This window comes from Branchiostoma belcheri, unplaced genomic scaffold (assembly GCF_001625305.1).
Source record: "Branchiostoma belcheri isolate BF01 breed outbred unplaced genomic scaffold, Haploidv18h27 scaffold37, whole genome shotgun sequence".
In the NCBI taxonomy this organism is placed as follows: Eukaryota; Metazoa; Chordata; class Leptocardii; order Amphioxiformes; family Branchiostomatidae; genus Branchiostoma; species Branchiostoma belcheri.
Genome location: NW_017803987.1, coordinates 625525 through 637615, shown reverse-complemented (window position 1 = coordinate 637615; position 12091 = coordinate 625525). Strand labels below are relative to the sequence as shown.

The 12091-nt window shown below is 40.9% G+C and overlaps 1 protein-coding gene across 8 annotated transcripts in view; it reads right to left on the bottom strand.

Annotated features, from left to right (window-relative positions):
* Positions 1–3055: 3055 nt before the first annotated feature.
* Positions 3056–12091, bottom strand: part of LOC109476286 (kinesin-like protein KIF13A) — a 69480-nt gene continuing 60444 nt past the window's right edge. For 3 of the 8 annotated variants that reach the window (XM_019777174.1, XM_019777176.1, XM_019777175.1), the window contains 7 exons: positions 11108–11224; positions 10271–10444; positions 8966–9349; positions 7358–7462; positions 6577–6726; positions 3862–5854; positions 3056–3391 (listed from right to left, as the gene is read on the bottom strand). In XM_019777174.1, the coding sequence (XP_019632733.1) occupies positions 3129–3391; positions 3862–5854; positions 6577–6726; positions 7358–7462; positions 8966–9349; positions 10271–10444; positions 11108–11224 (3186 nt within the window). In that variant the 3' untranslated portion in view covers positions 3056–3128. The remainder of the gene's footprint in view (positions 3392–3861; positions 5855–6576; positions 6727–7357; positions 7463–8965; positions 9350–10270; positions 10445–11107; positions 11225–12091) is intronic. The other 5 variants (XM_019777177.1, XM_019777179.1, XM_019777178.1 and 2 more) reach the window with 5 other exon arrangements.

The following is a 12091-nucleotide window of genomic DNA, read 5'->3' as shown; positions in this document are numbered from 1 at the left end:
AGAACGTCTAACTTAAAAATTGCATTACTACATACGACTACTAGTGTATAAAAAAGGTTTAAGACAGCAAAAATAAGCTGGATTCTTATATCTGCTTGGAAAAGAGCAAATCTGCCTCTTTAACTACAACCCACCTTTTCAGCCAGGTCAATAGTTTGATCGTTTTCAAATAAGGTCTTACCTTCAGAAACGCAGAACAAACGCAGCCTCTTCTGACAGCTGACGGAGTCAAAGTGAGGAGAAAATATACTGATGTGTCTAGTATGGTAGTATGGCCACAGCAAGTAAACTTCATGGATGACATCGTCCCCAGACTCCAAATCTAATGCGACAGGACGAAAAAAAACAAGGCGGGCCAAAAGCAACAAGGTTCCTACATTTTCAAATTTTGACATCATAAACCTTGTTAAAAAACAAATGATACCTACATGTATATTGTGTAAATTTACTGCCAACTTTTACAGCATACACTTGTCACTGAAAAATACAATTAGAAAGTTTTCAATCATTGTACAAATGGATTTGAATCAGTGAACATCACATACAGCACATGTATGAAAGGAATGAAATGCATTACTGCATCAAGACAAGACAAAAACAAGACAAAACAATAAGTCAGATAGAGCTTTGTCTTGTCTCCTCTCTTCATATTTATCTGCCATCCACGTTCCGGCATTGCAACAGACATCTTTGCCCATTTTTGGCATGCTGACCACTTTCAGAGGACAACAAAATTTCTTTTTTTTTTTCCCCCAAAAATCAGGCGAAAATAAATGCACGTGCTGATGTCATCCATAAAAATTACTTGCTGTGGCCTGATAAATAGTCAAGAGTTACAACCATCCATTCTTTTGCAGACTTCATTTTCAAAAAAGTAATTTTACCAGCTGGTGGGTGTGTGTAGAGACTAATCTCGATCTAGATGGAATAAACGCTCGTGTACGTCTGTACGTGAGAACAGCTCAAACTTTAGCCTCCAACAGACTTCTAGCGGGACAGCTTTTGTTTCTACGAGCGGCTAGACGTTAGCCTCTACCATGCTTCGAGAGGCACTGAAAGAAAATTAATAATTATAATCTCCAAGCAGATCTTTCGGTGGGCCCAAGATAGTATCAAATGGATACTGTCTGGCCAATGGATACTGCCTGGCCAATTTAATACTGTCTTGCGCCCACCGACAAATCTGCTTGGAGATTATAGATATTGGCCAAATAGACAGATAACATGCTAGGGGAGTTGGTTTGCTAGAGAATTCACGGTCACCCGGGTGCGGAAAACTGTACTCTCTACCGGACCAACTTCCCTGGCATGTTCTATTTGGCCAATTTCTACTCTTTCCAGCCGCCTCCTGAAGCCTGGTAGAGGCTGACTAGAGTGGTGTTTTTTTTGCTGAGGGAAGGCATGTTACGGGGAGAGTTGTATCCATTGACAGGGCTGTATTCTAGCGGGAAATAGTTTGTTTCTACAAGTGCATAGAGTTGTATCTGCCTGCACTATCCCCATTAAACGTCTGCACAGGATCAGGACTCTACTAAATTTTGGTGTTGTTCCGGACTGACTCGCAAACTTGACTGTGAAATTTGTACTACATTTTCTCTCTAAAGTAACGACTATATATATAATATTTTCAAAACACTTTGAGGGTCTGTGTGGTGTAACGGCAGAGCATTCGGCTCAGAACCAAGAGGTCCCGGGTTCGAATCCTGCCAAGTCACAAACCTTGTGACGACTTTCCTCGTTTCGCTCAGGTGAAAAATGAGTATGCCAGAATGATCATTATCATGATCGCGGGCATTAAAGGAAAACCAAACCAACCAATTATAGTCAATGCCATTTAGTCAAAATAATCAACAAGGTACGATACTTTCAATGATTCAAACATTCTATTCGTCATCAAAATCTCTACACCACATTTATGATAAAAACATCAAATAAAATGTTGTCCTGGGCAGGATTAAACATTTGTGGCTAAGATAACATATCTCAAATTGCCTGCTAAGTACTAGCACTGTAAAACATCTAAATTGTCTATAAAATCAGTGACAAACGTAATACTATTAAATAAACAAACCTACATACTGTATAGCATCTGTGTTAAATAAGAGCTTTTTTACAGCGTAATCCTCTATGAACAGCCATTATTTACAAATTGGCAAAATTATCAAACATACATTTTTGTACAGTACAATGGCCGTCTGAAAAACCCTTACACACCCTCCAATAACCTCATGCAAACACCTACAATCTCTCTACCAAGCGAACTTCTTGTACTATATACAACCCAAAACCACAAACACTTGCAAGCCCAACTCATTCTAAAAGATCATCTTCCTCTTCTGTTTCATCATACACAACAATACGAGAATAGGTTTAAGTAATTATTGTAATATTTTCATAATTAGCGCTGAACTTTTGAAGGAGTAAAATTCAATGGATGATTATTCCATGGTATTAATTTTTCTTTTATTCTGTACTAAATAAAAGCTACGATCAAAACAATGTCACGAGAACGATATTTAGAGTGAATCTAGCTCAATGTAAAAATTTGATGCAAAATTGTAATTGGCCTTGTTTATGTTAGTTACATGGTTGGAACATCAAATGATCCAATGCTTTTGAAAAGTATCCAAAGTCATTTAAGGTATCAATTATATCACCTTTTTTAGTATCCATGAGGCTTTTCAATGCACAGCATTTACAGATGCATCCATGCAGCATTATGGAGAGGGGGGGGGGCTGAGCACCTTTAAGTAGTAGGAAAGTACAATATTCCTGGATATGTACGTAGGTACAGCAGGAGCTTTGTGTATGTACAGGCACCAAACTTAACTAATATCAAGCCCATCTGTGTTGGTAGTTACATGTCTAGAGTTAAAACTTTTGATCCAACACAAAGAAGTTCTCTCACCTAGGGCATTTGACCAGTCACTCTGGTCTTCCTCAGTAGACTGACCCAGTGTTGACATCACACTTCAGAGAAGCCACGTGACAAGTCTCACTGGGTCAGTCTACTGAGGAAGACCAGAGTGACTGGTCGAAAGCTCTAGGTGAGAGAACTTCTTTGTGTTGCATCAATAATATTAACTCTAAACACCAAACTTAACTATCCTCATCCACACAGAGTCTTCCTAAGAGTTTGTCTTCTCTTTCCGTTTTGTCCTGGGTAGTGTGTTACTACCGGACACCCTCTGTGACGACTTTTGCCCCGGACTTGTTCCAACTTGTGACGACGTGCCCTTTGACGACGTGGACTTGGATGAGCTGGGACTTGGCCGACTTCTTGTAGACCGTCTTCTGGAGGCCTGGGTGACTTTGTCTGGCCGTACGAAGATGCCGTAATTGGGCCGACACTTGAAATAACGCACACCTTTCACCTCACCATCGTTCCTACCTGTAGAACGTGATAAAAAAAAAAACATTGAATGTAACTTTTATCAAAATTCATACAGTGATTGTTCAAAGCCATTACATTTCATAGTCACAGTTAAGGCTTTTGCAAGTCAAACCTGTCTATAGAAAATTGAAGAAAGTGGCCCCAGTAGACTTGGGACTGTAGTTGGTCACTGTGGACAAGATTCTTGATGCTTGGGTCAGTGGGGAAAATAATCAACAGAAAGTGGTCATACATGTACATGTAATTCCAGGAAGTCCCTATGCAGCAGGTTTTACTGTATCCAGTATAGGTTTCATTGTAGAATTATCATGTCATGCAGTCTTCTAATATTCTTAAAATGTTTTCATCATCACTGGCTCTGCATGTCCTGCTGTGGAAATATCCTGCAGTTGCAATGTCTTTCTTCAACTTGTTCCAATATCTTTACCATAGTATATGTATAAAAGGATGTTCGATGACATACGTACCAGCATCCATATCCAGCTCCACACCCACCCACGGCCCTGACGCGAATTCCGTCTCGCCCACGAATTTCACCACGCCGTGTTTGTCCCTCCCGACGTCCACGTATTCACCCACGCCCAACCACGGTGGCACCTCGATCACAGACCCCCTTCTGCTGTCTGGTCTACTGTCCACCGAACAAACGCTCAAATTGTCGTCAGCGTCCGACAGGTTATCCGGGGTGCTCGTCTCGGCTGCGTTTAGAAGGGCTGAGTTTGACTCCCCTTCAGGATCCTCAGTCCTTTCTGCGAGCTCTTCATCATTTTCCGTTTCCGGTACGACTAGCTGTGGAGGTTCCAAAGCTTTTGGAATGTCTTCTATCCTCTGTTCTTCGCAGGACATGTCGGCAGAAGTGTTACTTTCTTCGTCCACTTCTTCTGACTCGTAGCTCGCATGCACGCATGCTGTACTTGGCCCGGAGTTTTCGGTATGTGGCGAGAGAGACTCCAACGTTGGAGTCTTCTCCCCGTCCTCTGTTTCAGAAGAAGGCACCTCTTGGCTTGATATGCTTAAGTCTCCCTCCTCCTCAAAGAAAGCATTTGTCTGTTCCGTCGGTGTGACATCCTCTTCCTCTTCTTTAGTCTTCCCCCTGGTTAGAGTATTTGTAGGGGAGTAGTACCCACTGTCTACCTTATACAGAGTCTGGTCCGGAAGTTCGTCTTTAGCAGCCTGAGCTGTAGCTTCAGTGATGTTTGACGCATCATTAGTAGATTCAGCAAGTTCTTCAGATTTCTCTGGGGCTTCCAAAGAAATTGAAGGATGGGCATCATTGAGTACTACAGTTGACGTGTCCTGTGTATTGGCTTCTTCATGGTGGAAATCATTAGGCTTTTCTGTGGACGCTTCTTCATTAGGCATACCATCGTGTATTCTCTCTTCTTCAAGTAACTGTTCCTTTAGTTCAGCACTTGGTGCTTCTGAATCTTCTTCTGGAAGTTCTGTTGGCTCTTCCTGGACTTCGCTTGGTCCTCCTTGGAGTTTCGTTTCGGAAACTGATTCCTGGAATTCGACCAGTTGTTCCTCCACGACTGTTGGTTCTGGCTGATACGGAGTAAGAGGTTCCGAAGATTCCAAACTATCCTCACCGGCGATCAATGCTTCTGATGGTTGTGATGCTGTGATTTCATCATCTTCATTTTTGTTGTCTTCCAAGGACTTAAGTTTCTCAGCTTCCTGTGCATTGCCTTCAAGAACCTGAGTGTCTGTGGCAGTCAGTGTCTGTAGCCCTTCACTTGATGATGCATTAGGGTCTGCTTCAGTGTGCTCAGTTCTTTCCTGTTCTCCATTGTCATCATTTTCTGGCTGTATGACTACATTTGTGTCATCATCTAACGTTGGCTCACTCACATCAACATCCTCAGCAACAGCAGGACCTGATTCTTGGTCAGTTCTTTCCGGTTTACAAGAGGAATCCAGCAGAAGCGTGTTTGGTCTTTGCAATCTGGGGCTAACTTCACTCTGAGATGCATCACCGTCGTGAGTCAGGGAGTCTTCGTCGAAATCACTGTCGGACGTGTCTCGTTTGTCGTCGGAAATCTTTGCAGCAGCGTCTTCTAGATCTGTGGACACGTCTTTCCCTTTCTGTCCATTGACACCGTCATTCAGTATAGCCTCATCTGCGAGTGTAAGGTTGGAGGCTGCTTGCGAACCGTATCCGCTTGAAGTCACGCTTCTGGTCGAGCCTCGCTGAAGATCGTCCGATGCGTCGCTAACCGGCGTGACCAGGTCAGTCTTTGCCACTTGTTCCAGCGGCGGGCTGGCTGCACTCTCCTCTTGATCGGGTACCTCGAAGGACATGTCCAGGTCTTTGGTGGGGTTGTAGGCCTCGAACTCGGCAAAGTCCTCTTCTCTGTGGTTCTCCTCGTGTTGCCGGGGGTTACGGTGAGAGGAGGAGGAGGAGGCAGGGATGTTGATGGAGTGCGTTGCCATGGTTTCATTTTCATCTTCATCATCCGACTGTGGATGGAAAACACAAAATATTAGATGAACCGTTATCAGCCATTTCAAAAACAATCTTGTAGCTCCGATCCTGTTCACACATTATGCAGCACCCCAATACAGCAAAGTCTTAGGAGGAACACAAAATTGTGAAACGCAGACTACATACAGACTTAAAATATCCAAGCCTAGAGAAGAAAACAGTCACAAAACATTGGAAAATGCTAGTTAGCAAATTATGTTTGGGTCAGCACATGCAGTCAATCTAACACACTTCAGAACAAACAAACTAAATTTTGTACAAGTGAAAAGTTAGTACATGTACATGGATGTCAGGTTAGTAGTGTTTACGTTTAACCTTTTCACTGCAGATGAAGCCTTTAGACACCAAATTTGATCTTGTTACAGCTTTAGGCAGCATGGAGAATAGTGCTGTGTACTGGTTTGCTGGAACTATTTCTGGACTTCCGGACTTCCTCTCTCTTATATACTTAATATGTATTTAAAAAATCATGTCACATATTCCCCTTTTTTGCTCCAAACCAGAAAAGATGCCCCATTTTCCATTGGGAAGTATATGCCCTGGGCTTAGGTCCGGACTTGCAAGTCCAGACCTGAAAAAACCTCTGGACTTGAATCTGGACCTGAACATGGGTTTAGGTACACAGCACTAATGGAGAAGGTTAAAGGGAAATAGTGCCACCCCAACCACCACCAGCCTGATGTGGTTAAGTCAGTACCGTGTCTAACGAATCAGTGGAGTTACTGGAGTCAGAACTGTCTGAGCTTCCCGTGTCCTCTTCATGGACATCAAGATCAGACGTTTGTCTAACATCAACTTCTTCCTCAAGTTGGATTTCTGTCTCTACAGCTGAATTATCTTTCTCATCCTGCAGATAACCAAAGGTGTCAAGTCGTATCATCAAAGAACCTAAAAGCTACATTTTGTATACACACGCATAAAAATAACTCCCTGAACAGTGCCTCTCTGGTGAAAAAAAAGGTATGGTATTTCAAGATGAGTTAACAGAATTTTTCATTTTTCTTGCACAATATCATGTCAGTTGTTCTGGCATTTCTGTTTCAATCTACAAAATTTTCCATGACTCTGTTTGATCAAATTTGCCATTATATAGGTCAATCTTTAATACACTGTCTTGTCTTGTATCATCAATGAAGGTTTGACACCCAGGTAAAAGATACTTAATAAAGAATAATACTTTTTTAGATAATGCAAGAGTCAAAACTACATGTACTACTGGATGGGATACAGAGCTAGAGATTATTTTGGGACATTTCAAGTGACATCCACAACTCTTCTTCAGCATCAGAACAAACTGTCTGAACCAGTAAACAATTAGGTATTCTAGTATCATAGTCTCTACTTTTCATCATACTTTGTCTGAAGTTGCATGACTTTGAGGAAAGCAATCTCTTCCAACTAATGCATGTCCAAATCTGGTATGTGAATACGTCTAGCCCTGGATATCAGATTGAAAATGTAATATCGAGCTTTGGTACCATGTGCCTGAGGCCTCGCTTGCTCTTTGGCGGAGACTGCACGTCAGCATGCAAGTTCAGAAACATGGTGGGGGAGGTGGGGTCACTTAAACTTCCCTCCTCCGTCTGTTAGTAACAACAAGAACCCAGTCTTAGCCATCTTCACATGTTAAGAAGTGTTCCTTGTCAGTATATACTACATGGTGAAGTTGTGAAGGAATTTGATACTTCTAAGATGAAATGTTGAAGGAACTTAGTTACTCCTTGGTTATTATTATAATCTTTTGGATACTGATCAGCAGTAAAGACTGGTGATTAAGAGTGTGTTATTTTGTTATCATAATAATACAAAATGAAGGTGAGGTAGCTAGTTAATTAATAACAAAAACAGGCTACAATGTGATCAGGTAATTAGTGGAAGTATGATCATGGTAAGAACAAGAAGGCTATACTATAGTGTACCTTCTTGGTACATAGTTACTGTAATGATTTTTATTTGTTAGAGCATGTGACATTGCTTTCATAGTAACACATGAATCTATAATACTGTACCAGTAATAGTAAAATAAAGTGAAATAAAAGTAATAAATAATGAAAGTAAAACACTGTACATGTGACAAATAGTTCAGCATCAAATTGTAGAGAAAGATTAGGAGCAAAACACCAGTTAGCAGCAACAAGAAAGTTTACAAAGTATTCAAAGTGGAGAGACCACCTAATGAAACAAAATGAGTGAAAGCCCAAACCACACAGGAATACTCCAAAATCACAGTATCCAAACTTGCAGGTAAGAAAGGTGAAGAAGACGACTTTTTGATAGAACCTTTGAAGAATCATAATAAAAACTTAAAGCACACAAGATTCCATCAAAAGTTAAAGCTTAGAGGTAAGTATAAGTCATTCTGGTCCACAGGATAGTAGATAACAGTCCAGGAAAAGCCAAGTGTGTGATGAGTTCTGATCCAAGTTAGAGATAAAACCAGAACTGTGCAGGCGAGACCAAGTATTGAAGAGTCCTGCAGTCCTTAGCTTCCCCAAAAAGAGCTTAAACCATACAGGAATCAAAAAAAGGTCAAAGAATGAAAATTTGGGGTAAGTGTAAGTCAAAGGCAATAGTTTCAACAGTTGGAGATCAGACTAGGCCACTCCAGTCACTGTGATAGAAAATAACAGCCATGCAACAGAAGACAAGTATATCGATGTGAAGAGTCCTGTCCTTAACCCAAAAACAAATGCTTAAGCCACACAGGAATCCATGAAAGCACAAAGATTCAAAAATTGCTGTTGAGAGTATGTCAAAGGCCAAACAGTCAAAACATGGAGGTGTAAGGTAACTCCCAGTGAATGATAGAAGATAACTGTCATGCATCAGAAGCCAAGTGTATGAAGAGTCCAAAAGCCACACAGGAATCCACACTTAGTCTAGTAAACGAGTCAAAAATTGCTGTTAACTTAAAGACTTAGTGTATGTCAAATGCCCAAAAGTCAAAGCAAGGAGGTGTGAGGTATTCCGGTGAATAGATAGAAGATAGCTGCCGTGCATCATCAGAGACCAAGTGTGTGAAGAGTTTGAAGAGTTCTATCCTTAATCCCTGAAAAAACACCAAATGTTCAAACTGCTGCCTGTACCGAGTTAGAGGACGAGGAATCAGAACTGCTGGATGAAGAGGAGCTGTGGTGGGGAGGCGGTTGCCGTGACAACTGGGCAGCCGACGCCCGCGGGGCCATCTCTCCCCGGATCCTGAGCGGCGAGCTTGCGATTGGTTCGTCCAGGAGGAGAGAGATTCTCTTCTCGCGGTCGGCGGATTGGTCCTGCGGACTCGGCTCTTGGAACGGCACTCGGATGAAGATGGGCGACAACGAGATTTCCTCGTCCTCGAAGCGGCTGCCTCGTGGAGCGTCAAGCGAGCTCTCCTTGGGAACAGGAATTTGGACAGGAGCGGATGTTGTGAAGCGAAATGCCCCATCCTCAGTGGCTAGGGGCGTTTTCTCATCTTCCTGTGGTATGTCATCCTGTTGTGTGAATGAGTTTGTGGCACAACATTTTAGTCTTGCTTTCGTTAAGAGTTTCTGTGTGTAGAGGTAGTCAGAGATGTACTTTATTGAACAGATTGTAGGCAGTAGACAGACACAGAAATTGTGCAGCTTTCCCTATAATTATAGTTATAAGAGAGGATGATTTGTAAATACAAGGTACCAGTATGGTACAGTACAACAAAGCAAGAAACTTATTTTAATGTCTATTCATACAATATTTAGTATTGAGAAATATACAGTTTTACTGCCACACTTTACACACCTATAGAAAAAGACAGAAACAGAGATTGAGGTACATATTTATGTAGAAAATGTAAATCATCGAAAGAAAACTATAAACTATTCAATCACTGCAATCAGATGAACACACAAATTACATGACTCTTTCCTCATTCCTTCTATTAATCTAGGAACATCAAGTCTACAAACTTGTACATGGGTTAATAAGTTATGGTTAGTGCTGTGTACCAGTTCGCTGGACCGGTTCCAGACTAAATGTTTAGGTTCAAGTCCAATAAAACCTAAAAGTCAAGAACCGATCACGGACTTATTACAAAAAAAAAAAATGTCACATATCCCTTTTCTGTTCAAACCACATAAAACCTTCCATAGATTGCAAAATCTGTGCTGCAAAATTGCAAACGGGCATTGTCAGCAAGTATCGGCTTCCATGTTATGTGGCCACAGTTTTGCCCAGACAACATTGCAAGGTTGCCAACATGCAATTTTGTATATGCCATGGGTTTAGGTCTGGACTTACGAGTCCGGAACTGAACCTAAACCTCTGGACTTGAATCCAGACCTGAACCTAAATGTGGGTTTAGGTACACAGCACTAGTTATGGTATTAACACATACTAACTGTCAGATCTTAACTGCAGATTGTAATTTTTTTCACCTTTTCCTTGTCCAGCAGTGGTGTGAGTTCCTTGTTTAACTCCTCCAGAACTGGCCTAAGAGGTTTGCTGAACTTGGTGATGGGGCTGGCTGCCTTGGGACTTCCGAAGGGGAAGACTCCGACAGGACTGCCCAGCGGGTAGTCGGGGGATCCCAGGCTGTCACGGCTGCTCTCCTGTACATAGTGCAATGTTATGGCAGTTAGAGCACACAGACATGTCAGGGCTCGAAATACTTGGTGCATGTGCATCTTAGTGCACCCAAATTTGGAGCTGTGCACCCAATTTTTTTCTGTGGGTGCACCAGCACCCATATATTTTTTGTATCTGTATCGATATAGCCGGTATAACGATTTTCATTATCATGATAGGTTTATGTATGTAAAGATGTTAAACGTAGTATATAGCATATTCTAAAAATAATGAATAATTAAGTGTCAGAAAAATAAAGAATCATTGTTACAGTACTTTTCTTTAGAAATGAATTTTTAAAAATTTCTTTGTAAATCACAAGATGTTACAGCTTTAAGAAGAAGAAATTGATAAAAAATGTGCAAGAAAAACTTTCAAACATCCCAAGTTTGGAGAAAGTGGGATGTATCCACTAGGTGAATCCATGAACAGACTTTGGAAATCACAAGATGTTACAGAAACTGATTGTGTGCAAGAAAAACGTCCAAACATCCAAAGTTTGGAGAAAGTGGGATGTATCCACTAGGTGAATCCATGAACAGACTTTGGAAATCACAAAATGTTACAGAATTTGATAGTGTGCAAGAAAAATTTCAAACATCCAAAGTTTGGAGAATATACACATGTAGAATGCCTTTAACCCTAACCTTAACTCTGGGTCTGAACATGTCCTTGTGCAGGTAGTGCTGGTTGGGGAGGGAGTGGTTCTCTGTCAGCTGTAGGGGCAGGGAAGAGCTGATGTCCCCATGGCTCTCTGAACGGGGCTAAACAAGGAGAACACATAAACAGATTAAATTTTGTATTCACATATAAAACTGTTTTGCATCTTAATTTAATGTACGGATGACTTGTCATGCATTACCAGTTTTCATGCACATGTTAGGCAACACCAATTCAATTTGTTGGTTCTCAGAGTTTTTCAGAAAAAATATAAAGCGACAGAGCGAAAAAAACAGGCCTAGGTATCCTATGATTGCCCCAAATGCTATCATTGTGCATCATAGGAGCCATGAAGTCAACATACCAGGCTGGTTTGTAATTCAAACATTGAATTTCAAACTTTAAATCAAACCACTGCATTGATAGATAGAAAAACTGTAACAACTCTGAAGAGAAGGGACTTTCTTCAACTGTTGGGGTGAAAATATGAGCATTTTGGAGTTGATTCAGGAAATGTTTTCTTTTTTTTTTCAAATCAGAAAAAAAGAGGGTGAACCCGTGAACCAGTAAATTAAATTGGTGTGGCCTTATGTTGTTATGTACTGGAAAAGGTTTCTGAAATTGGGCTGGGGCAGACCTACATGTATATGTACATGTATGCCAGGTACATGTACATGTACATTTTGCAGTCTATCATTTTGACTTTGGTGCTGGTATAAAGGCCTTGAATGTGGTACATGTGTGAGCTTGAATGAAAAAAAAATTGTAGATGTCAGGCTTTTTGTCTAAATGAAACCTGAATCTACATACAATTTGTAAGATTTTGAAATGATCAAAAAGAGAAAAAAAGACCTTACGTAGGTATTGATTCTTTGAAACAATAAAAAATCTAATTTATACCCTTTAATGGTTAAAAATGACATAATTTACTTGTGCGAGATAGAAAGACAAATTATTACAAATTATAATAC